This window comes from Parus major, chromosome 20, assembly GCF_001522545.3.
Source record: "Parus major isolate Abel chromosome 20, Parus_major1.1, whole genome shotgun sequence".
Lineage (NCBI taxonomy): Eukaryota > Metazoa > Chordata > Aves > Passeriformes > Paridae > Parus > Parus major.
Window position 1 is genome coordinate 6,338,144 of NC_031788.1, and position 22,108 is coordinate 6,360,251.

General features: G+C 37.7%; 1 protein-coding gene across 7 annotated transcripts in view; it reads right to left on the minus strand.

Moving 5' to 3' along the window:
• ZMYND8 (zinc finger MYND-type containing 8) overlaps positions 1 to 22,108 on the minus strand; it is a 49,722-nt gene that overhangs the window by 19,950 nt on the left and 7,664 nt on the right. For 6 of the 7 annotated variants that reach the window (XR_001524693.2, XM_033519037.1, XM_033519039.1 and 3 more), the window contains 8 exons: positions 19,597 to 19,667; positions 9,533 to 9,681; positions 4,945 to 5,163; positions 3,976 to 4,089; positions 3,145 to 3,237; positions 1,750 to 1,837; positions 1,051 to 1,106; positions 542 to 619 (listed from right to left, as the gene is read on the minus strand). Coding sequence is in view for 6 of the 7 variants with exons in the window: in XM_033519041.1 (XP_033374932.1) it covers positions 542 to 619; positions 1,051 to 1,106; positions 1,750 to 1,837; positions 3,145 to 3,237; positions 3,976 to 4,089; positions 4,945 to 5,163; positions 9,533 to 9,681; positions 19,597 to 19,667 (868 nt within the window). In the remaining variant the exon portion in view is untranslated. Of the gene's footprint in view, positions 1 to 541; positions 620 to 1,050; positions 1,107 to 1,749; positions 1,838 to 3,144; positions 3,238 to 3,975; positions 4,090 to 4,944; positions 5,164 to 9,532; positions 9,682 to 19,596; positions 19,668 to 22,108 lie in introns of those variants that run through there. The other variant, XM_033519038.1, reaches the window with a different exon arrangement.

The window sequence follows — 22,108 nt, forward strand, 5'->3', positions numbered from 1 at the left end:
CACAGCACTGTTCCAGCTGATAAGAAGAAAAGGAACTCTTATCTCAGCTGAAACCAGGACAGTCCAAGAAAGAACTTGATGGATTACACACTTCTACTTAAGAATTTTAAGGTCTCCCCAAATTCTGTTCACTATTAAACAGGAAACAGACAACCTATCAATAGGTCATGAAAGAAAAATAAAGTCTAAACTGATGCACATTGCAGGAAGAAACATTCACATTTCAGAAATCCTCTGAGCAAGCACTGCTGGCACAAGGCAGTTACCCTATATTTGAAGACACAAAACTTGTGAACTGGTTGCTGACAGCCTTTACAATTATTTCCAACTGGACCAATCCTTTTGGGACAACCTGCAATCTTACAGCTAAGACATCTGAGACAGTCTGACTCCACAAGGATGATATGGCAGCCTAAGCTGCTTGGTAAGCTACAGCAGCTTTCCTTGACTCAGCAAGCAGGTTTAAAACAAAGAGGGGATAACAGTCAAATGAGAACTGCTGGTTTATGTAGTAGCTAGACTATCATAATTTTTAACTTACACAAGGCTCACAAAACCAATTCTCGCGTTTTTGGCAAGCAGCTAAATAACATTCCGGACATACTTCAATTTCATTCATCTGGAAAGAAAAATAAAAGTTACTGGAGAGACTAAACAGAGTCCAAAGTGTGGTCATTTGCATTTATTCAGAGGAAAATCATATTGTTACAGTAAAAGAACCACAAAAAGTACATCTGCATCAGAAGATGCTGGTCACTTTTTCCAGCTCCAAATATTCATTAAACAGGACAGGTGCCTTTGAGCAGAATCCATAAATCCACCTTCCCCTCTTCCCTCCCCTTCCCACAAGTCTCAATTATAAATAGTGAATATCCTACTGGAAGATATGTTAGCAATGCCTTGGCCAAATGCCATTCTGTAGGCCATGGATATGCATAGCTAAATGTAGGGAAACCCACAAAACTCTACAATACATATTATGTCACTCACAAATACACGGCATGGAACACTAAACATACAGAACAATTAATTTAATTGGGGCACTCATACCTCATGCTCACAGATTTTGATGATGACTTTTGCTGTTTGTGTTAATTTGTGATTTCCTGAGGAAACAATAAAATGCTTTAACTAAGAAAATAGTTATGGTAGAACTATGATAAAATCAACAGTTTTCAGATATAAAAGTCATCCATAAAAACAAAAGAGAAGATCTAAAAAGACAATGTAAAAACACATGCATGAACTATATGCTTGTAAAAGCAGAACATCATCACTTTTCTTCTCAATGTAGCATTTAATAATCTTTAAATGCTCCTTTTTGTAGCCTATTGCAGCCTTCCCACCACTGACACACCCTTGCAATGAGGGATGTGCTGTATGATTTTCTCAATCAGGTCTCAATTAAGAGCTGTACAATGCAAAACATTAAAGCAATTTGAGAGTTGGAACTAAATGATGCAGGTTGGATCAGGTCATCTAAGGTCCAATGATCCTATGAACCCAAACCTTTCCATGATTCTATCTTATTTGAAATGTTTTCTCTAAGGTGGAACGAGCAAGTGACAGCACAGGTTGTATAAGGCCCTACAGTTTTATTTATGCCAGTAGTTAAAAAACAAATTGTTGTTTTTAGGCACTATGGTCATTAACAGGAAGACACTTTCAGTGTAGAAGTCTACAAATTGCTCCATGACTAACTATGTCAAAGTTTCATATCTGAGCATGTAAGTACATATTAATACCTACCCCCATTGTAAATAATGCAGTTGTGCAAAATCCATTTGGCATCAGCCAAAAATGCTTCAGTGCAACCGTACATTTTCTTTTTAACATTCTGTAAAGAAGAAATTAAGAATGTATCAGGAAACAGAAATCAGTAAAAAGTGACAGCTTCTTCCTGAATGTCGTGTTTTATCAGTCATACAATAAATAAAACTGAGCCCTGGAGGTGTTCAAGGCCAGGCTGGACAGAGCTCTGAGCAACCTGGTGCTGTCAAAGGTGTCCCTGTCCATAGCAGTGGGCTGGAATGAGATGAGCTTTAAAGGCTCTTCCTACCCAAACCAGTCTGGGATTCTATGATATTTATTTACTGCAGACTTTTGATTCTAAATGCTTAAGAATCTCTCGAATTCTTTTGACTGCCCTAAAAATATATGAACTGTCTAAATTAAATCTAAATAGTGAAATACTTAGATCAACATCTCAAACATTTCCAAAAAATCATGTTTCCTAACACAGTGTTAGGAACATGATATTTCTGCAGAAAACAGTCTTTGGTTTCTTCTAATGATGTATTATCACTTCACAGCAGTTTTAATTTTTACAAGACACAGAAAAAATACTGGTCACAGTACATTAGACAATATGTTTGATATTACAGTCTACCTAGTGGGTAAAGCAATTTGATTAAATAAAATCAGTCCTGTGGTTTTGCTACCATACATATACATACCATATATATGGTATATATATACATATATATACCATAAAGGCATCAACCTCCACTGTTAAGGACACAGAGGATGAAAACTTGTCTCTTTCAAAACCAGGTCCTGACAGAACAAAGCAATGCTTCACTCTTCATTAAGCAATGGAGAATTTCTTGATTATATGTACTTTCAAATTACTATCAAACTGAGAATGAAAGTTTCATTATCTACCTCTTGACCGTTTGTTTTTCTTCTACACCTCAGGTGCAGTGGAGATTACAGTATTTGTTGAATGATCAGTAAAATGAGTCTGGAATGACCCCTGGATATACATCAAATGGTCCCTAATTAATGAACCAACGATGCATAATCATCAAATGAAACAGAATGATCAAATGAAAATCCTGCTTTAAGAAGTGTCTCCTGGAGGTTATTCATGGAATCAGATATAATTTAATAGGGGGAAGTCAGCAGTGTAAGCTTGTCTTTTTCACACTATTTTTTCCTGAGCACTTGTTACTGGCCCAAACAAAACAGTGAAGTTCAGTTAACATAGGATTGTTTTTAAGCTGTAAATGAACTGACTTTCATAATAACCAAGAAACCACCCCACCCATCAAAATAATTTTAAACATCTTCCCCTGCCATTTCAGAAATGTTACAGATGGCAATCAAACTCCAGAAACGTTCCTCTGTTAGCTTCATACCAACCTTCTCTAATGTACAAAGGTCCATTGGATGAAAGATATATTCTGCATAATCTGGGTGTTGATCCAGTGAAACTGGCTTTTGAAATGGCTCTGTCTGTTAGGGGAAAAAAGAACCACACTGGTTACTAGTGCCAAACAGTTCATCAATGACACAACACTCATTTTCTAACACTACTTCCAGCTGTGTTATCAGACAAAATTCTTCAAAGGTAATTATAAAATGCTGCGAGGTAATAAATTATTAGCAGAACAACAGGAACTAAAATGTCTCAATTGATTTTTTGTATAAGGTACTGTTGTGATTTACAAGACACAATGGCACATGTTTTAGACACACTGAAAGTTCCTCAGCATTTTAAAAGTATGTGATACAACCAATTTCTGTGGTAAGAACACTTGGTAATAACAGAGAGAAGCTACATTTTCAACACATATAATCAATAATGCAGCAGTGTCAGTGCCTAGGGCTCCTGTCCATGTAAATATATTGGGAAGAGATCATTTCTCCACATTCCCCTTTTACATCCAATATAGAATTGTCCACTTTCAGACAGTAAGAAACCACCACCTTCCACTGGAAAACCACACTGTATTTTCATTACACCTACTGAAAATACATCCAGAAGTTACATCACAAAACTACATTTTAAATGCACTCCAAAACAGTCTGTACAACCTAATCTGTCTGTGCTAGACAGGTGGCAGACAGAAGAAAAGCTGTCACAGACAATCTGATAAACTAAACATTCATTATCCACTAAAGGAAGCAAACTCCAGATTATGACAAACACATGACCCAAGTATTTAAAGAAGAAAACATAAATTTCCTTACCCCTGGCTGTTTCATTTTCTGTAGTGCAAACTTCAGTAGATATGATAGCTGTTCAATGGTGAGCATTGTCATTGCTTTACTCTGTGTTTCTATGCATTCTGCAACTGTGATTTTCTAAAAGTTCGGATTAAAAAAACATTTTGTCAGCAAACATTTCTAGATAAATCCTTCTCCACTGAAACATTCTAGCATTCAAATGAAAGATAAGAACTGTTTTATAAAAAACAAAACCTTTTTGATAATGCAGTGTAAGTACTTCAGATGCCTGTTTTACCTGGGTTTTGGCCTGTGTATGCTACCAAAAAAAGAAAAAAGGAAAAGACTGGAAAATTATCCAGCACCTTCAAGATCACGCAAAGAGAATACATGAATATGTAAAATTCCCAACTACAATGTGGATTCAGAGCAATGTGAGAGTGAGGAGGTCACCTGGGCTCTAACAAAATAAGTGATCAGAGGAAAACATGCCATAAACCAATTTGCTTTCATTACAGATACTTGAATGCAAAGTATTCTCTCCCCAGAAATCACTGGAGAGGAATGATTAAATTCTTCCACAGTAACAAAATACCCACTTGTTTATGTAGACCCTAAAGTGCATTTTTTTCTGTGCTGTTGAAAAGTTGATCAGCCCACCAGAAGAAGTACAAGTTAAACTAGTGAAAACTGCAGAAAGATTTCAGAATTACTGGTGCCTGATGAAGAGATCATGCTTTGGAATGGTGTTTCTCTAGAGCTGGAGGCACAAAGGAAACTGGAGACTCATGGTAAGAAGGCAAACACAAGCCAGGTAGCACCCAGAGAAAAAGTGGTGAAGCAGAGCCATGGGTGCCTCCTCTTCTGTACAAATTTTTCTGGTACCTTGACCAAGAGGCAATGTAGGAATAAACCAGAAACATTTCAGAACACAGAAAAAGCTGTTTAAATCTCAAAACCAAGAAAGGAATCCACTCCTTATATCAAACTAACCTCACATTCTGGGCAAAACCAATCCCCCTCTGGTTCGGCTGTCAGTTTCAGACACTTAGCATGATAAACCCGAGGACAGAGCTCACAGCAGAGGACTTGGCCTTCCCGATGACAAACCCAGCAATAGAAATCATTCCGTCCATCCTGTGGTACAACATCAACAGGGTCTGTGGTGAGTGGCTGCTTCATATAGTAAAACGGACCATGTCTTAGCTCTGACTGAAATGTAGGCAAGAAAAACAGGTTTGGTTTCAAAACAAATTTGCATTTTTTCAAATCAATCATAATACATAAGCAAAAAAGCAATTTACAGGGTTTGATTAACATATAAGCAAGCACAGTATCTTTGTCATTGCACAAAATCATTCATAAAGAAGTTTACTGCTTATTCAGATGTCGAATGACAATTTGCACTCAGGACCAGAAATAAATTTTTTGTGGCAAGTGAGGACATTGAGTGCAAGACATGCAATCCAACAAGAGCAAGCAGACATTTTCAGCTTCAAGAAAGAAGTATTGCTATAGAAGCTATGAGGCCCTCTAAACTCAGAATTTCATGGGGCCGTGCAAGCTAAATACTGAGATATTTAGTGGTGGCTAAACCTGGGACAACTGAAGAGGTTAGTCCTGAAACAAGGAGTTGAACACCATGCAAATCTGTGCTAGTTTGCAGCAGTTTATAGCTTTGTACCACGAAGCAAGCCAATGCTGATTTTGATTAATATGGCAAACTGTAGAGAAGGACAACAAAGGAGCCAATTCACATCCTGAGCAGCCACTACAGGAGAGATTTCATTCACCACCTAAATGCATATCACAATTTAAGACTCACATCTCTATTGGTTTGCCTGCACTAGGAAGCAGTGTTAACTTTGTAACCTGCATGAACTGGTCTTCCCCTTGAGTCTGACATCTCAAAGATGACACAGCTGACACCAAAACACAAGAAGTGAAGAGCCTGGGATGGCTTAAATGGGTCCAGAGATACCCAGAGTTTGTTATATCATCTTTGAAGAGTTGCTAACATATATTGGAAAGCTACTTTCTATTTATAAATGACAAGGGAACTCAAATTCTCTGTTTGGTATTCATTACAGGTGTGGTTTGGTGAGGAGGAAACAGCCTTGAGATTTTAGACAGCTCATTTAATGTGATTTTTTTGTTTGATGTAAAACCACTTGCTCATGACTTCACTTGCAATTATCCAAACACCTGTAGTCTGAAGAATCATTTTGTTTGTATTTCAGGTCATTTTGCAAGTGTCCTACACCATTTACAAATCTGCAGCTTCTGAGACTCTCAATCACACCCATGTGATTCACAGAACAGGGCAACCAAATGTGGGTTCTGTACCTTTGAGGCATCCTGAACAAAATCAGTCACACAGGGCATAAATATTGTCCCCAGAAAGCACCAGCATGCCACTTTGAACCATGGTATTTACAAAGGAGGAGGTCTAATTATTTGCAGGAATAAGAGATCTTCACCTGAAGATACTGTATCTCAAAAAAAACCCCCAGATTATCTAACACTATAAAATATTTTAGGCAAAGAAAGGATGTTAGCCATAAACACTCTGCCACCTAAAGTTTCACATGATTTTGTGCTAGTTTTGGTGGTTTTCATTTTCTATTCTACAGATGATAAAGCCCAAAGAGACACTTGGTTCCCACCACAGAAATGGGCAAAGTGTTACTTCTGTTCTTTCTCTATACACACATTTAATGACATGACAAGAATTTCAGAAGGATGGTTCTATGAGATCTTGTGGAATAAGTGAGACAGCATAAGGGTTTAAGTCCATTTCAAATCAATTACTACAACAAACATTCAAACAAAGAAACCAGAGTGGGGAAGGGAAAGTTGTACTTTCCAGTGCAGAAACATGTTTTGTTTGCAGCTAAATGCACTGCAGCTGTGAGACCAACATCTCAATCTTAAACGTGGGAATGCAGCTATGGGGCACTTCCTCCACTGCAGATAAAGGAAATTACCAGAGGAATTTAATACATATTCTGACTTTGAAGTGGACATGAGTAATATGTCCACACTAACTTTGTAAGATTCAAAGATTCTGCTTTAAGACAAACATAAAACCTGTGAAACTTCTACAGAAATCATCACATCCAAACTGAAGAGAAGTCAATTTTTTGCTGGAACATGAGATGAATTGGTTTGCTGTTCAAGGTTGCTTTTATTATTTAGAAATCTATCGCCTTATTTTGCCTAAGTCAGCTTTAAGAAACAAAACAAAAATGGGTTTAGAGACTCAAGAGAGACCCAAAGAACAAAACTAAAAAACTGAAAATGAATGATTACTGTATCAAGGGACCTTTTCACTTGTTCTAGTGAGACTAATAGGTTTTAAGAGTTAAAATTTTAACAGTTATTCAAGTTCAAGCTCAACTAGGTGGTCGCTTGTTTTATAGGCTTTATTGACATTATTAAGACCTGTAGAATGGCAGAGAAAACTGAAGAAAACAAATAACAGTATTGTAGTGCTGTTTTGGAGAGAAAAAGATCACTATTTATATTCAGTTTAAATTTAAGAAAATTAAACTAGTAGTAAAACAAGCTGACAACTTCAATTCCATTATAACTGACCAATTTAGTGTCAGAAGTTCCTGATTTTTCACCTTAGTTACATTCTACAATTCCTTAATACTTGGTTTGATTTTCAGCACTTTAAATACTCAATGGCACCATTCTGAAGATCTGTTACTACACCCACAACATGTAATACAAAGCTTTGTGCAACTGTAATTTTAGTAATGGTATCTTGAAATGTTCAAGTGCTATAAAGCACTTTGTAATGTAGAATATTAAGTTAGAGGTTTCCAGGGAGGTTGTGATACCTCAAAACAGATTTATCAGTCAATCAGAACCACAGCTATCAGCTACATCATACTCAAACTCAGGACTCAAACTAGAACCTGTATGCTCAGCTCACATCTGCTCAGCAGTGAAAGAATCTTTGAAAACAACTCCTGCTGCCACAGAGTGCAGAGTTTGAACCTATTTAGACCCAACAATCTTCAGGCATGCCCACTTCAAATTTGACATGCAAGACAACATCAAATGAAAAGCAACTTGTAAAAGCTAAACAGAACTAAACAGATGATATTTTCTTGCTAACTTGTAATAAACACAGCAAAAAAAGCAAGTCTGATAGGTTTTCTTCATTAGATACACAACTTTATTCTATCCTGTACATTTCAGGTCTGAGATACCTGGAAAACAGAAAAGTATTTACCAAGGGGAATTTATCAAGTTCAACAACTCCAACTACATTTTCACATATATTTTTAAATGCAGGGAAAAAGTGGAAATTAATACCCAAGGATTCAACTCCACTGTTTTTAAGATTATCTCTGCACTGCACAGTAACAAGCTCAGACTTAAGTGGGGCAATATCTGCCCAGAAAACGTCCAAGACGTAAAGGAATAAACCCAGGCTGCAGGGAAGCTCAGCAAATGACAAACTGACCCCAGTGTACCTCCACATGATACAGTTACACTTCCTGATTATCCTGAAATTAAATACAATTTACACTGAGTTTTAAGGCCTCATTTATTCACAGCTTTTGTTCCAGGACAACGGCAGTGAGTAGGAATTTCATTTTCTTTCTTCACCAGTACAATTGTACCAGGATAATGTGGGTGCTCTTATGCCAGGAGAAAGTGCTTTGAATACTCAGAACTTAATCCTGTGTTTATATGACACTGGCAAAAAGCCCTGTGACACAAAAAAGCACTTTGAAAAACACACAGGCATATCATTAGTACATCAGGTGTGAAGTAATTTCAGTAATGCTGAAGATTGATTTCATGTAATCTACACTCCAAGATGATACAGATGCTTTACAACATTTGCTATTCAATACAATTAATATAATTCTTTTATGTGCATCATACAGTGAATCAGAAATTGTCAAAGTCTTGTGGAGTCAAGTTCTAAGAAGAACAACAAATGCTATCAGTTCAGCACTTAGAAGACAATAAAAATAAGGGTACAAGCATAAAGACTGAAAAGTCAGTGTGACCCTTTGATTTAACTATTTTGGTAAGAGTGTACACAGCCTAGAAATTTTAAGGAAGAGGAGGAAATATACAGAGTACCAAGGTGGAGCTGACTAATGGGCAGTAAGAAGGGACTGAAAGCAGATGAGGAACTTCACTGACATTATGAGACCTTTCTTAATCTAGGTTATCCCACTACTGAACATTTCCTGCTAATGGTTTTAACAAGAAAACAGCTATTGTTGGTTTTGTTGTTGTTATTATTCATTATTGCAATTATTCATAATAATCCTGTTCCAAATTGCATTTATTGGTTATACATCTTGTTACCTTTATGAAATCACTGAGCAGTACACAGATGGTCTTTTTCAACAGATGTAAAACAATAATCAAAGTACATTCAAATAGAAATTATAATACCAACTCCTATCCCCACTGCATTCAAGAATTAATATCCATTCCTTAAGAGTACAAAAACAGAGCTTCCTTGAAGGAGACTGAGCTCCTGATCAGCTATCTCTACATCCTTTATTGTTTCATATTCTAGCATAATAACAACTTCTCTTACCTGCTCTTTATTATTACTGTTCAATAAACCAGGCTTCTTTTTCTTTTTTATAGGACTTGTTGATGCATCTTGAGGTGAGTGGCCATTGGAGGAATGTGGAGGGCTGGGAAATTTCCGTTTTTGTGCTGTGCGTTCAGCAGAGCCAGGATCTGTGACAGATACAAACAACATGGTTAAAGACTTCAAACTGATGAAAAATGTTCCAACAATGTTATGATTTGTCATTCACACTCTTCAAAGATTTTTATTTCATCTTTTTAAAACACGAGCATTTGCAACTTCATTCTCTCGAAACAAAATTTCAGCTATCCCTAATGAATATGAAATACTCAGCTCAATTAAAAGGAACTTACAGATATTTTTAAAAAAAAGCAAGTACACAATCAGCTGTAAAGGACAGTGATATGATTCTGACAAAATACAAATGGATTTTCAACACAGTTGGGTCAACAAGTTCAGTTTTTCCTTAAGCTTCTAATGCATGCAACAAAACAAAATTCTACAGAGAACCACAGGGATCAGAATTCAATAATATCACAAGAGAAACAACCGAACCTTCCCCCTAATATTTAACTGCACAGAAAAATATAAAAAACTCTAGTGATTTTGGCTACTTTCTACACAAATCCATGGAAAATGTAGTGCTGTATGATGACTGTGATTAACCAAAGGTTTGGTTAACATGTGTCAAGATAACATTTAGGGAAATTATAAATAAATATGAAAAACACATGAAAATAGAGATGTAAGGACCTATAACTGAAAGAGAGAAAATATAAGTAGGAGTGTTTGCCCATCCTGTCTTTTACTACTCTAGAACAGCTACACCAGGCTAACAACATCTGGAATTTCAACAACTTCAACAATTCTAGAGGTGTTTGACACTAGTCCTGTAGGCACAGAGACTTCAGCACTGCTGTCCATATTAGTGCCAGCTCTCAGAGAAACTCTTCTGCTGACATAAGCTATAAAATGTAGTAAAGCTAGTTTAAATAAACAAACAAAAACCTGTCATGTTTTGAGCTTTGACACTGAGACCTGTGACTGACTTCCCTTAACACACACCCCTCCCCTTTTACACATACTAGCAGCATTTAGCACCAGTTATCTGTGGATATGCCTCGGCTGAAATCAATCAATACAATGTGTCTGAGGCCATTATTGTTACTTGCTGTGTTTGGATTCAAGCAAATCTGCCTTCTGCTCCATTTAGGTCAAAATTTAGATTGATTTGACAATACAAAGAGCTGCTATGTCACCTATGTGTGTGAAAAATACAGTGTCTGCCTCCTCCCCTCCTTAAACAATTATGACAATAAAAATGCCAACACAGTACAAGTCTGCTGACAGGAGACTCAGAGGGTTTGTCAGTTTAGCTGATTATGCACAGAAGGTGGCAGAAGAACTCCTCGGGCTGGGATATGCTTCATATATCCCAAGAGAGCTGTGCTAATCCAGCTATCCTGGAAGAAACTGCAGCATCAGTGTCAGCTAAACCAAAATTCACAGCTAAATCAAAATGAGCAAACCTGAAACCAAACAAGCTCTGAATGCTATGTTTTTCATGAAAGTAGAGTAGAGCTTATTCAGCGTGGGAACTGTTTGCATTCAGAGTGATCCACAAAAAACAGCATCATACCATGTCTTTCCTCATCTTCCCATCATCACATTAAAGTCTTTGTTGCTTTATTATCATTTGGAAGAAATATCCTCAAAGGGGTCTCCAAAGCCAAGTTTCTCACCAGCAAATAAAGCCATCTCCATAATTCCCTTAAGAGATTTGGGCTTTTATTTCCAGACTGTACCTATGCAGGCATACCTTAAACTAGGAGGGGAAATGGACAGTAGAATTTTCTGCCCTTTGGCTTTATTTCTTACTTCCAGGCACAAAACTGCCACCAGTGGAGCACACCAGTTTCACTTCAGCTCTACAGCCTCACTTGTGAGATTTACAAAGAAGCTGTGACATTGCAAGTTGTGTTTCAGCTCCACATATGAAAATCAGCTGTAAAGTTCCTGCCCCCATAATGTGTTGCTTTTGGCTTTTAAATGCACTTTCTTTCCTAAACTAACTAATTCAGGGTCAGGAAAAGTGCTAAACTGTTATTAGCTAAACCAGAACTGAATGACTATTCAGTCACAGCCAAATCCAAGCTCCAATTCAGCAGAAAAGGTGCTGATTCAATATCAATCTTATGAAATGGTCACACAAACATGTATGTTTGGTTAAGTAATTTCAAAAACTACTTCAAGTGATGTAATCTTCCTCCTTGGTTCAAGAAGCCTGAGTATACTGGGGCTTTTCAAATCAACTAGTGGTGACTCATAGACAACATACAAAAACTGACCTGAAATACACTTCCTTTTTTTTTTTTTTTTTTCAGCTGGCAAGTTGTTCAAATGCACACAGATTTTCTTGAGGCAATGTAACTGGAAAAGTTAAGGAATAGACAGGAAAACAGCAATGTACAGGCATATTTTTTCAGACTTAGTTGTACTAGTGGAATAGGCCAGTGTCTTTAAATACCACAGTATGCTGCCAATTTACCAATCTGTGAGGGACCTGATAATATGAACAATCTTTTAATTCAGTTTAAGTAACAAAAGAGTGGTAGCATCTTCTTAAATTGTTTGAGCTATAGTTTCCAGTTCTAATTATGATTTAAAAGTCGCATTTTGTGTGAATTTCTTTCAGTGGGAATACCCTGTTTAGCACAAACTGTTGTTTCTCCTTCCCTGGCTCTCCCAGCTGTATGAGCAGAGTTCCTATAGCTGAGTTGTGAGCCAGATTAAGAAACTGATCCCTGTTAAAACAACCTGTCAGGAGGAAAGTTAATTTTTAATTTTGGATCATTTCCCTAGTGTAGAGTTACTTGAAGAAAGTAACAAATCTGGGGGGAAAGAACAAAAGAGACCAAATTTAATCAATAAGTTGGTGACTACAACAGTTGCTTAAGGGGTGGACTAAAGTTTCTGCTCCAAAAGCGAACAGCCAGAATTCCTGTGATCTCTTCTATGATAAGTATTTTTCAGAAAGTGCTTAATGAGCAAGAATGGTCTCACCTTAGGAAGGATCTCACCATGCCAGCTGGTCACCATTTGGCACATGATCCTGCAATCTCCCTGCTCCTGCTGAACTCTTGTCACACACTGAGCTCATCAATCTGAACCAAACTTCTCATTGATAAACCAACTGTATTAAAAATATTATTTTTGCCAAGCAACCTTAGTCTACTTATTTCTCGATTTTTTTGTGTGATTTTGCTTTCTTAGCACAATTTAAAATGTGCTTCCAGCTCAAGTGAAGAAATAGACACCTGAAATAACTTTTTAAGTTAAGTTTTTAAGGTTTTATATCACTAGGTTGGTATTAATTGGTCTGTGATATTGTCAAGGTTGTCAAGGTTGACAATAAGCAGCTCTGAGTGCTCTTGCCAATCATTCACTGGGGAGCAACAAGCTAACCTGAGCTTCACCTGGAGCTTAAATCTTTGTTTCTGTATGCCATCATGGGACTAAAGGATTAGTAACTGCTGCTCCCAGGGGATAGACTAAAGCATATTTAAACCCTAAAGCAATTTCATTTCACACTTTATGACTGTTTTGTAAGTCCAATTTTACGTGATGGCAATGCACTTTGTAAGCAGATAACTACAGTAATGACTTACTATATTTTAGCTTAAAAAATTACAAAAAACAAACAAAAGTGTATTATTTATATCAGAGGTCTTATCCTGCTGCAGCATATGGAACACAGACCACAACCAAATATTTTTATACTCTGTGTATTGCAAAGTGCTGCACTGTAAACACTCCATAGCAGGGATTCCTGACAACTGAGAAGTCTCACTTTTCTCAATAGAAGCAGGTGCCAACTCAGAAAACCTGTAAAAGTAGGATGTTGTTTTCCTTGCTTTTCCTGTGATATTTAAATGTAATTCTTCTTGAAAATAGGCAACATCAACATGCCTTACTGTAAGAACACAGCATAAACTGCTCAGTACCAAAGACTGACAGTGACACCTCCTTATACCCTTCTTTTCATACTCCTTTTTTGTTATTTTTTTAATTGAAAAACTTCAGCTAAATACAATCAAAGCAATTCCAGACTAAAACAACAGTGAATTCATTTCTACATATGTGTTTCTAGGCATCTCTTACATTTGGATTATTTTCTCTCCCAATAAAGCCTTAACAAGAGCTGAAATCCACACCCAAGTCAAGGCTTCACAGCACCCTTCCACAAATACAATTTGTTCCTTTCTTCTTTCTCTAGCCCTGTGGTTTGTTCACCCGGGAAACAAAATGATTTGGAAAACTGATATGGCCTAAATCAAGAAAAACCTTAAAATTAAATTCCAGTTAAATCAGCAGAGCAACAAGTGCCAGAGTTGAATGAGCCAGCATAAGGGAAAAGGATGGAAACATGATGATGGAGGGATGCTGGTATGGCAAGGCAAATGAGAAAAGCCTGAGTAAATCAGAATTACAACAGACCATGATTTTCAAATTCAACCTCACAAAAGAAAAACCTTCCCAAAAAGTGTGGAAACTGTGGGATCAAATCTTCTACTGTGAGAGAAGAACCATCTTTATTTGAGATTGTGTGCATGGAAGGCAAAGTTTTGCATTTCAAAATACAGCACAGACAATAAAAAAAACCCCAGAACTTAACTATATCAAGTTTACTTTCATGAAGAGTATTCCTTATGCAAATTCTGTACCTAATTTTCTTAAATTGTAGACATAAATCCTATGAAAAATGAGCTGTTTACCACTTGAGGAATAAAACTTTTCTGTTCTGGAAATTTTCAGAAAGTGAGAAGAGGGAAACTAAGACACATTTGTTTAAATAGCAACAACAACAAAAAAATAAAAAAATAAAAAAGTTTTCCAATATGATTTGTGATGAAGATGGTCAGATAAGCAGTCATCTTGGTTTTCCAGGAGCCAGAAACAGCAATGTACATTTTCAGTGAAAGCATTATTTAAGCCTCCCAGAAGATATCAGTAAAGTGGGACTTAGTTACACCAATGAGTTTTCTGTGATCTAAGCAGGTTTTTGATGTCTCAATATAAGTGGGTCAAATATGCAAGATTCTGAATAATGTTTCTAACTAGAAACACAACCAAGTGTTCCACGTAAGACACTCAGCAGAAGTGTCACTTAAACAGAGCCAGCTCAAGGCTACTTCTGTTAACCTTGATTCCCAATGCCATGCCATGCCTTTTATTATGGCACAAACAGTTCTGCCAACATTTGCTGAACCAAATCAAGGAATTAAATACAATAAAATACAACACAAAAAAATTTATTGAAAACAGTTGCATGAAGAATTAATTTGATGGATTTAAGAAACAGCTGTAAAAAGGCAGTCTGAGAGAAGGTACAAGAAAAAAATATAACCTAGACTATCATATCTCTCTTTACTCCTCAAAATCTCTGAATGCCTGTACTTTAACTGGCATGGAGTGTAATCAATGAAGAAATCTAACAGAAAATGTAGCAATACTAACTTATCCCATTTGATAGAACAGGCTTCAATTAACAATTTAGATGAATTTCAGAACTGTGAAGCCTTCCAGTTAAATTTATTATCCTGAATGGTTGTTAAAAGATTTCTGATTTTTCAAATCTGTTACCTGTAATACTTTAGCAAGGGTAAGTATCTTAAAAACTTAATAAAATCATGGATAAATCTGTTAGAACTTACACTCAGCTTTGAGGAATTTTAATTTTCTGCCAGAATTTTGAAACATGATGCAGTTGCAAACAACCACTAAAGCCTTGTTTACATTCCAGAAACTTCAACCGACATAATTAACCCAATCCAGTTGCTTAATGTAATAAATAACAGAGGTCAGCCGTGGTTGTGTAAATTCTGATGAACTCCTGCCACGTTACAGTTTTACACAAGTACAAAAAGACTCTGTTAGTTTCTTTGCTGTAAGACTTTGAGAGATAAAGAAAAAGAAACACTTCCCAACAACTTGCAAGGTAAGAGTTGAAAGGCAAGGATAACCTGGAGCCTGGCTGTGGGGCATTTGCTGTCCCAAGGCTCTCCTAAGGTGGGACTGCTGATAGCAAGGGCTCTGCACTAGAGACAAAAGCCCAGGGCTGGATTTCTTCCCTGCAGGAGTCTCAGCTTCACACTGGAGTATAAACCCTATCTCTGTGTGATTAAATACTTGACTACATGACTACAAAGAAATATGACTACAAAGAAAGCTGATAGAGATGTACTATTATGAAATTGTTACAAAATGTATCATGCATTCTGGGAATTCCATTTTATTAGTCATTTTTGTATTTTTATTCATTGTATCTGAACATTTTACCACTGAGAGGAACTCCTAAGCCCAAAGCCTTTAACACAAACCTGAAAAAACCCCCAAACCTGTAAATGTCAGAATTGTCCCCATTAAGCAGTAAGGCCTCAGTATATGATTTCATGCCAAGCTAGAACCATCTAATGACCAGCTGTCCCTGCTGGGGCAAGGCTGCTCCCAGCAATGTCCAACATCTGCTCAACTCCCCAGTAATCTGGTTCAGTGAGAAAAGCAGGTAGAAAACAACCTCTCCACCCAAGTCCTAAGAGCCAGCAGATGCAAAGGCAGTGTAAGAGAGGTATGAGTGATGATGGCAAGAAGAGGGTTAAAGAGCTCCTTTTGACTGGGCAGTAAACAGGCAGTGGCTCCAGTACCAGATGAAATACATGGAAACCTACATGGAAGTCCATCTGCCACCACAGCTTGCTACTGTTGGCAGCTAAATAAGTTAAACTAGCAGAAAAGATTTTTTTAAAAAAAATCTTCCAGGTTAATAGGAAGAAAACACCCAGTAGAGAGTTCATTCTGTCCAAAGAGAACAAGTACAAGCAAAGACAGAATTTCCTCTGAAACCACAACTTATGCTTAGACATTTAACCAGAGACATTGCAAGCCCCATCTTGAAATATATCATAAACAAGGGTAAAAAGTAGTCCATAAGGCTGGGACAGAAATATAACAAGATGTTTCTGCTGGACATGTTGATGTATCTTATACAAAAGACAAAATATAATCATATAATCCATGGCCTCTCTCCTTCACTGAAGAGCAGTCCTCTCTTCACTACATTTTCTGGTTTTGGACTCCTTGCATTCTCTCTAAGCTGTCATTTCCCATTTCCAGTTCTCAGATGCCTTATGCTTTATTTTTCTTATCAAGAGAGCAGTGCATTTTAAAACCTTGTCTTTAACAAAGCTGCACATGCACAGCTTATAAACAGATCTAAATTATAACTGTTAGAGTAACTCTGCTCCTCTTTCCCACCTTACCAGGCATCTGTCCCCACAACTTTTCAGAGACAGGCGCTTGTGTGTAACAGTAGCAATCGGTTCACGATTCAGGCAAAATCTGGTACTAAAAAAAATTATCAATTTTCTGCTAGAGCAGCTGCTTGACACAGCTGACTGTGCAACAGCAGAAGTATTACAGGCAGCAAAGAAGAAGGGCAGAGAAATGCAGCTGAACATGTAGAGCTTCATATCTCTGACCCCAGCTACAGACTTGCTTCATCTATCAGAATATAAAGCAAGAAGTGCCAGTGATGGCTTTCAGCTCTGGTTTCATTCCAGCCTAGCCCTGTCTAAATGCTTGCTAACAAAGCTCCACACTTCCTGCACCCAGCTGGTGTATTCCTGCCTTCTCTCTTACACCGGTTCTGGCAGTCCACCAAGCTGTTTCAGCACACTGAGCTAGGAGAAAACTGTTCATGTTTGATGGTTCAGTTAGTTTCCTGCCAGCTATGGTATGGAAGGAAGTGGATAGAACTGCTGCACTGAGCAGTTTGACCAGCTTAGGCTGCTTTGAAACCACCACATTAACCTAGACCAATTCAAAGGCTGTGTTCAGACCTGTGGTACAGATTAAACAATGCACGGTTTAGTTTAGCTTTAACTGCAATTGAATTACAGCAATTAAACTGCTTATATCAAAACAAGATTGTTCATGAAGAGGTCTGCATCAGGCTAATTGGTTTTAAAGCAATTAAATGTATTTCCCTACAACTTTCCTTAGACACAGCCTCACATGAGCTGTACAAACCATGCAAGGTTTGTAACCAAGCAGGTCACAGATCTGCAGCACATCTGCTGTTCTGGGTCATGTCTGAAGTTATACAGTGCCACAGACTGATCTCCTGCACAGGCTTCTCACACATCAAAAAACCCAAACAATGCACAAAGAGCTGTGTGCTCCTCTCCAAGTTTGCCTAGATAGGGTCAACTTCATCATCTATATCCTTTCCAAAACACACAAAGCAAAACTCTGCACAAGCTAATTGCTACACGTGGAGACATTGCTGCCACCATCTCACCAGTTGAGAACCTTGCTGCACTTTTTCTGCCTTGCACAGAGTAGAATAACAATTTTGAAATTCTGGTTTGTGATTTCTCTGCTGGAGAAATACTGCACTGAACCATCAGTTTGTTTCAATCCAAGTAACAGGAGCCCAGAAAGATTCATTACACCAGGCCTCTAATGTGGCCAGCTCTTGGAGATGACATTTATGATCCTTTCATTTTCTGCGAGAAACTATATTTTCAACTATTATAAAGTTCTATCACTAATTTACAGATTAGGTTGAGTATATAACAAAGAGAAATGGTTAACAGGTATAAGACTAAAGAGTTATTTATATCCCACATTCTTCACTGGCAAAAAAATAAGCCTGTAAGGGCATGGGGTGGGTGGTTGGTATTCATGTCCTTGGAGAGGTGCTGGCAGGGCTTTTATCAACATACATGTTAAATTTAACAAATCAACCGAAGCAAATCAGTATCTAGTTAAATAAATACCAATTCTCTAGTTATTGGAGTGATTCAACACTTGCTAAGTTCTCGACTATGGTGATACAGAAATGCCATTTACATCACTCCCACTGGTATTTAAAGCACTAGGAGAACATCTTTGCATTGTGTGGCTCCCACACAATGACAGCTTGGGTCAACCTAAACCAGCGCTGCGGAGAGACTGGCTTTGGCATCAGCTAGTTCAGGGAGCTGCAACAACAGTTAACAGTATGAAAACAAGAGTCTTTTACTGCCAGGTTAAATCCCTCTGAACTGACCAGTTCTAATTAAGAGCCCACAGTGCAAGGGAAGCTGCAAGATCATGTGTATGAGAAGGCTGGGACATGACAGTGACCTTTTCAATAACCATGATATTAAATCAGCTCACTGTCCTAAGGAACCTCATCTTAACCCTACCAAACAAAAAGCAAAAAAATTCCTGTGGGTTTAATTCACTGAAACAGCATATCCTGAAGTTAGGGCAGCACTAGAACTACCACAAAGAAATGGAAACTTTATGTATGGCCCACACACCTGTTTGTGGCTGATTAAAGCACCACAACTAAAATGTAAACATCCACATAAGTAGATAAAAGATTTTTAAGTGTCTTTTAGACATTAATTACATCAGAGTGACATAAGTAATGATTTAGCTCAGTTAAGGCATGCAGTACCATTAATACTAGAAAGTGGGCCAGTGTTTCAGAGAAAAGGTAAACTTTGAGGTAAACTCAGCTGCAGTCAGTTGCAAGTACAAAAGGAGATGGACAGGCATGAATGTCCATGAAATACATACTGCTCAGGGGACTAATTTCTGTGGAAACAGAAATGCCACTGTGATTCTTTATTCTTAGGAAAAAAAGAATTTATTGCAGTAGGAAATACTACCTTGCTGTTACTACTACTTTCTCCTGTCTTGCCAATCTAGAAGTACTACTTTAAAGGAAGCCATGGTAAGTGATACAACAGGTTGCTGGTTTTTTGGTAGTTTAGCTTTAGTTATTCAGAAACCTAAAATAACACTGAAATATTTGTGTGTAGATTTGAAACATAATGAAAACAAAGGAAAAATTAAAACACTTTCTAACATACAGTAGTCATTGTAAAAAATACAGTAAACCTTGAGTCTCCACTTAACAGTAGCTTCATGATAGATGACACTGCTTCATGCTATCCTGGTTTACAAATAATTGCATTGTAGAGCCTAATTGAAATACTCCTCTTACTCACCTTTGGATCGAGTGGAGATGTCCATCCCCTCCACCACCTCCTGCTCTGCCTTTATTTCCTCTTCAGCCAAGCTGCAGGATTCAAAAAAGTGAATTAGAATACTTTATGGACTGTGTTAATACCATGACTAACTTCTATCCATTAAGTTTAACCCAACACTGTCAAACACAACTAAATTAAAATTTCTGATGGAATGAAAGGTTTGCTGTTTGCCAGAGCATACATTGATCAAACCACAGTGAGAAACAATCCAGGTACACACATATGCTGCAAGTTACCAAGCACAAAAGTTACACTTTTGTACCAAAGACAGTCTTGTAACATGTACTGAAGATTATGGCAATGTATGTATGAACTGTATGCGTGTGACAGACAAACAGGAATTCTGTTCCTTGCAGCTTCTAATCTCAGATAAACCATGTGGACAGATGCCTGCCAACATTTAAATGCTCATCAGCCTTCGTGAACAGATTAGCTGAAGTAACAGACTTACCAACACAGAACAACTTGCAAAATTAGAAGGTAAAATGTAATTTTTAAAAAATTAAATAAATAATTTTAAGGATTTTGGAACTAGACTGTATAACAGAAAACTGAATATTTATCATTTATTGGCAATATAATTCCACCAATTATTAACCATAAAGAGTAAGCAGGATAGAGTTGTTACCATTCAATCTTACACAGACAGTTTCCGTGTGCTCCAGGCAGGATTAAATTATTACAAAGTACATCTGACTTTTTGATATTCTACTTGTGATATGCTATAGTGATGCCATTCAAGAAAACAATTCAATCAATTTGGCTTGTTAAGTCACTTTGGGGAAAGAAGATGGAAAGGAGAGGATAAGTGAACAAGAATGAACACAGAGTTACAGAGCAGTTTTGGAGATGTTACTATCTTAGATGAAAGGTAAAAGAAAACACACAATGCTGAAGCCAACCCAAATTCAAAATGAGGGACAAATGGGGCTGTGGAGCATCAGGCAGGTATTGCAGTGTCCACCAGAGTACAACAGCCATGAGGGATGTAGCTCCTCTACTCTACAGGGACAATTCAGCATTCAGTCTGTTAATGGAAGCTGTTGCTGATACCAGTTTGCACTGATATGGCAGATTATGAATTTCTGCTGTTGTGGAGCTGGCTGAGGTTCCATTCGCCACCCCAGCTTCAGGGACAGGGCCAAGAGGGCAGCTGGAGACCTTTACTTTAGCTACTGTGTATAAATCTGCCTGAGCCATCTCCTCAGAGCTGGGAAACAAGTGAGGACTTGGTTACATTTATACCAGAGAAACTCTTCAGCCTGACAAAACAGTTTATATTAGCAGGAGTTTTGTTACGGGTATAAGTTAAAAGAGATTTCTAAACAAAGTAAAACTTAACAGCAGAAGGATTTTTCAGTTTGCTAATTGACAAAACTGCTTTTAATCCACTATGAACTACTGGGTTGCAATTCCTTTTGCAGTTCTAAACAGTACAGTTATGTCAGCAGAAATTTCACATACAAATTAACCAAGCTCAATGTATGGAAAACCCAAAGCTTCCACAAATACCAGAAGTCATTGTTCTTTGTCATCTGGATACAGAAATAATTTACAAAATAAGCTCTTTAAAGTCACAAGACACTGAAGGGAAGTTCTATTCTACCAGCATCTACCTCCCAGCTCATGGACTATTCTGATAATTTCAGGAGCAAGGCAAGGCACCCATGTGACCACAATTATGGTAAATGTGTAGCACAGTTGACTGTAAAACAATGCTTCTCAGATTTATTTTGCAAGGGCAGATTAAATGCACAACACAGCCAACCATACTACAATGCTCACACATTTACTATGCATGGGCAGATCAATTATCCTGCACATTTGTTACACCCTTTCCCAGGGGCCTCAGCAAAGAGGAGCTGGCAGTGGCCTGCAGACACCAAAACATTTCATGCACCACTTGCCTTTGCCTGTTCCTCTCCTAAGCAAAGGGAAGGGATGGGCTCATGGGATGGGCTCATTGTTCCCTTCCAGTGTTGCATTGGAGTTTTTTTCCTTTCCCTCCCTCTTTATAAAATCCTATTTCAATATCGCCAAACTGTAACACACCCTGTATTTCTTAAACATCATGTATATACAATAAATAATGCATACAGGTAAATATGTATTCATACCCAGTAATTCAGTAAGACTGGAGTGATCTGGCAGGACACATTACCTGCTTCTAAAATAGAGGTCCAGTTCTAGACACAGACTAGGACATATAAGGCTTTACAAGACTCAGGTTGAACACTTATGCACACTTTACATGGGCTGCTACTAAAAGGAATGGTTTCCCCAGTCCTTAACTTCTTGTTCCAGAAATCATGTCCATTTTACCCAAATCAGCTCTGGAATGTAACTCTCAGTGCAGCTGGACATGCAGAAAATGGGAGAGAACCACACAGGAAGAAAAGGGCTCCACCCTCTTAGCAGCTCACATTTAAGTTGCATTAAAGAAACCATAATATTCCAGACTCATCCAAAT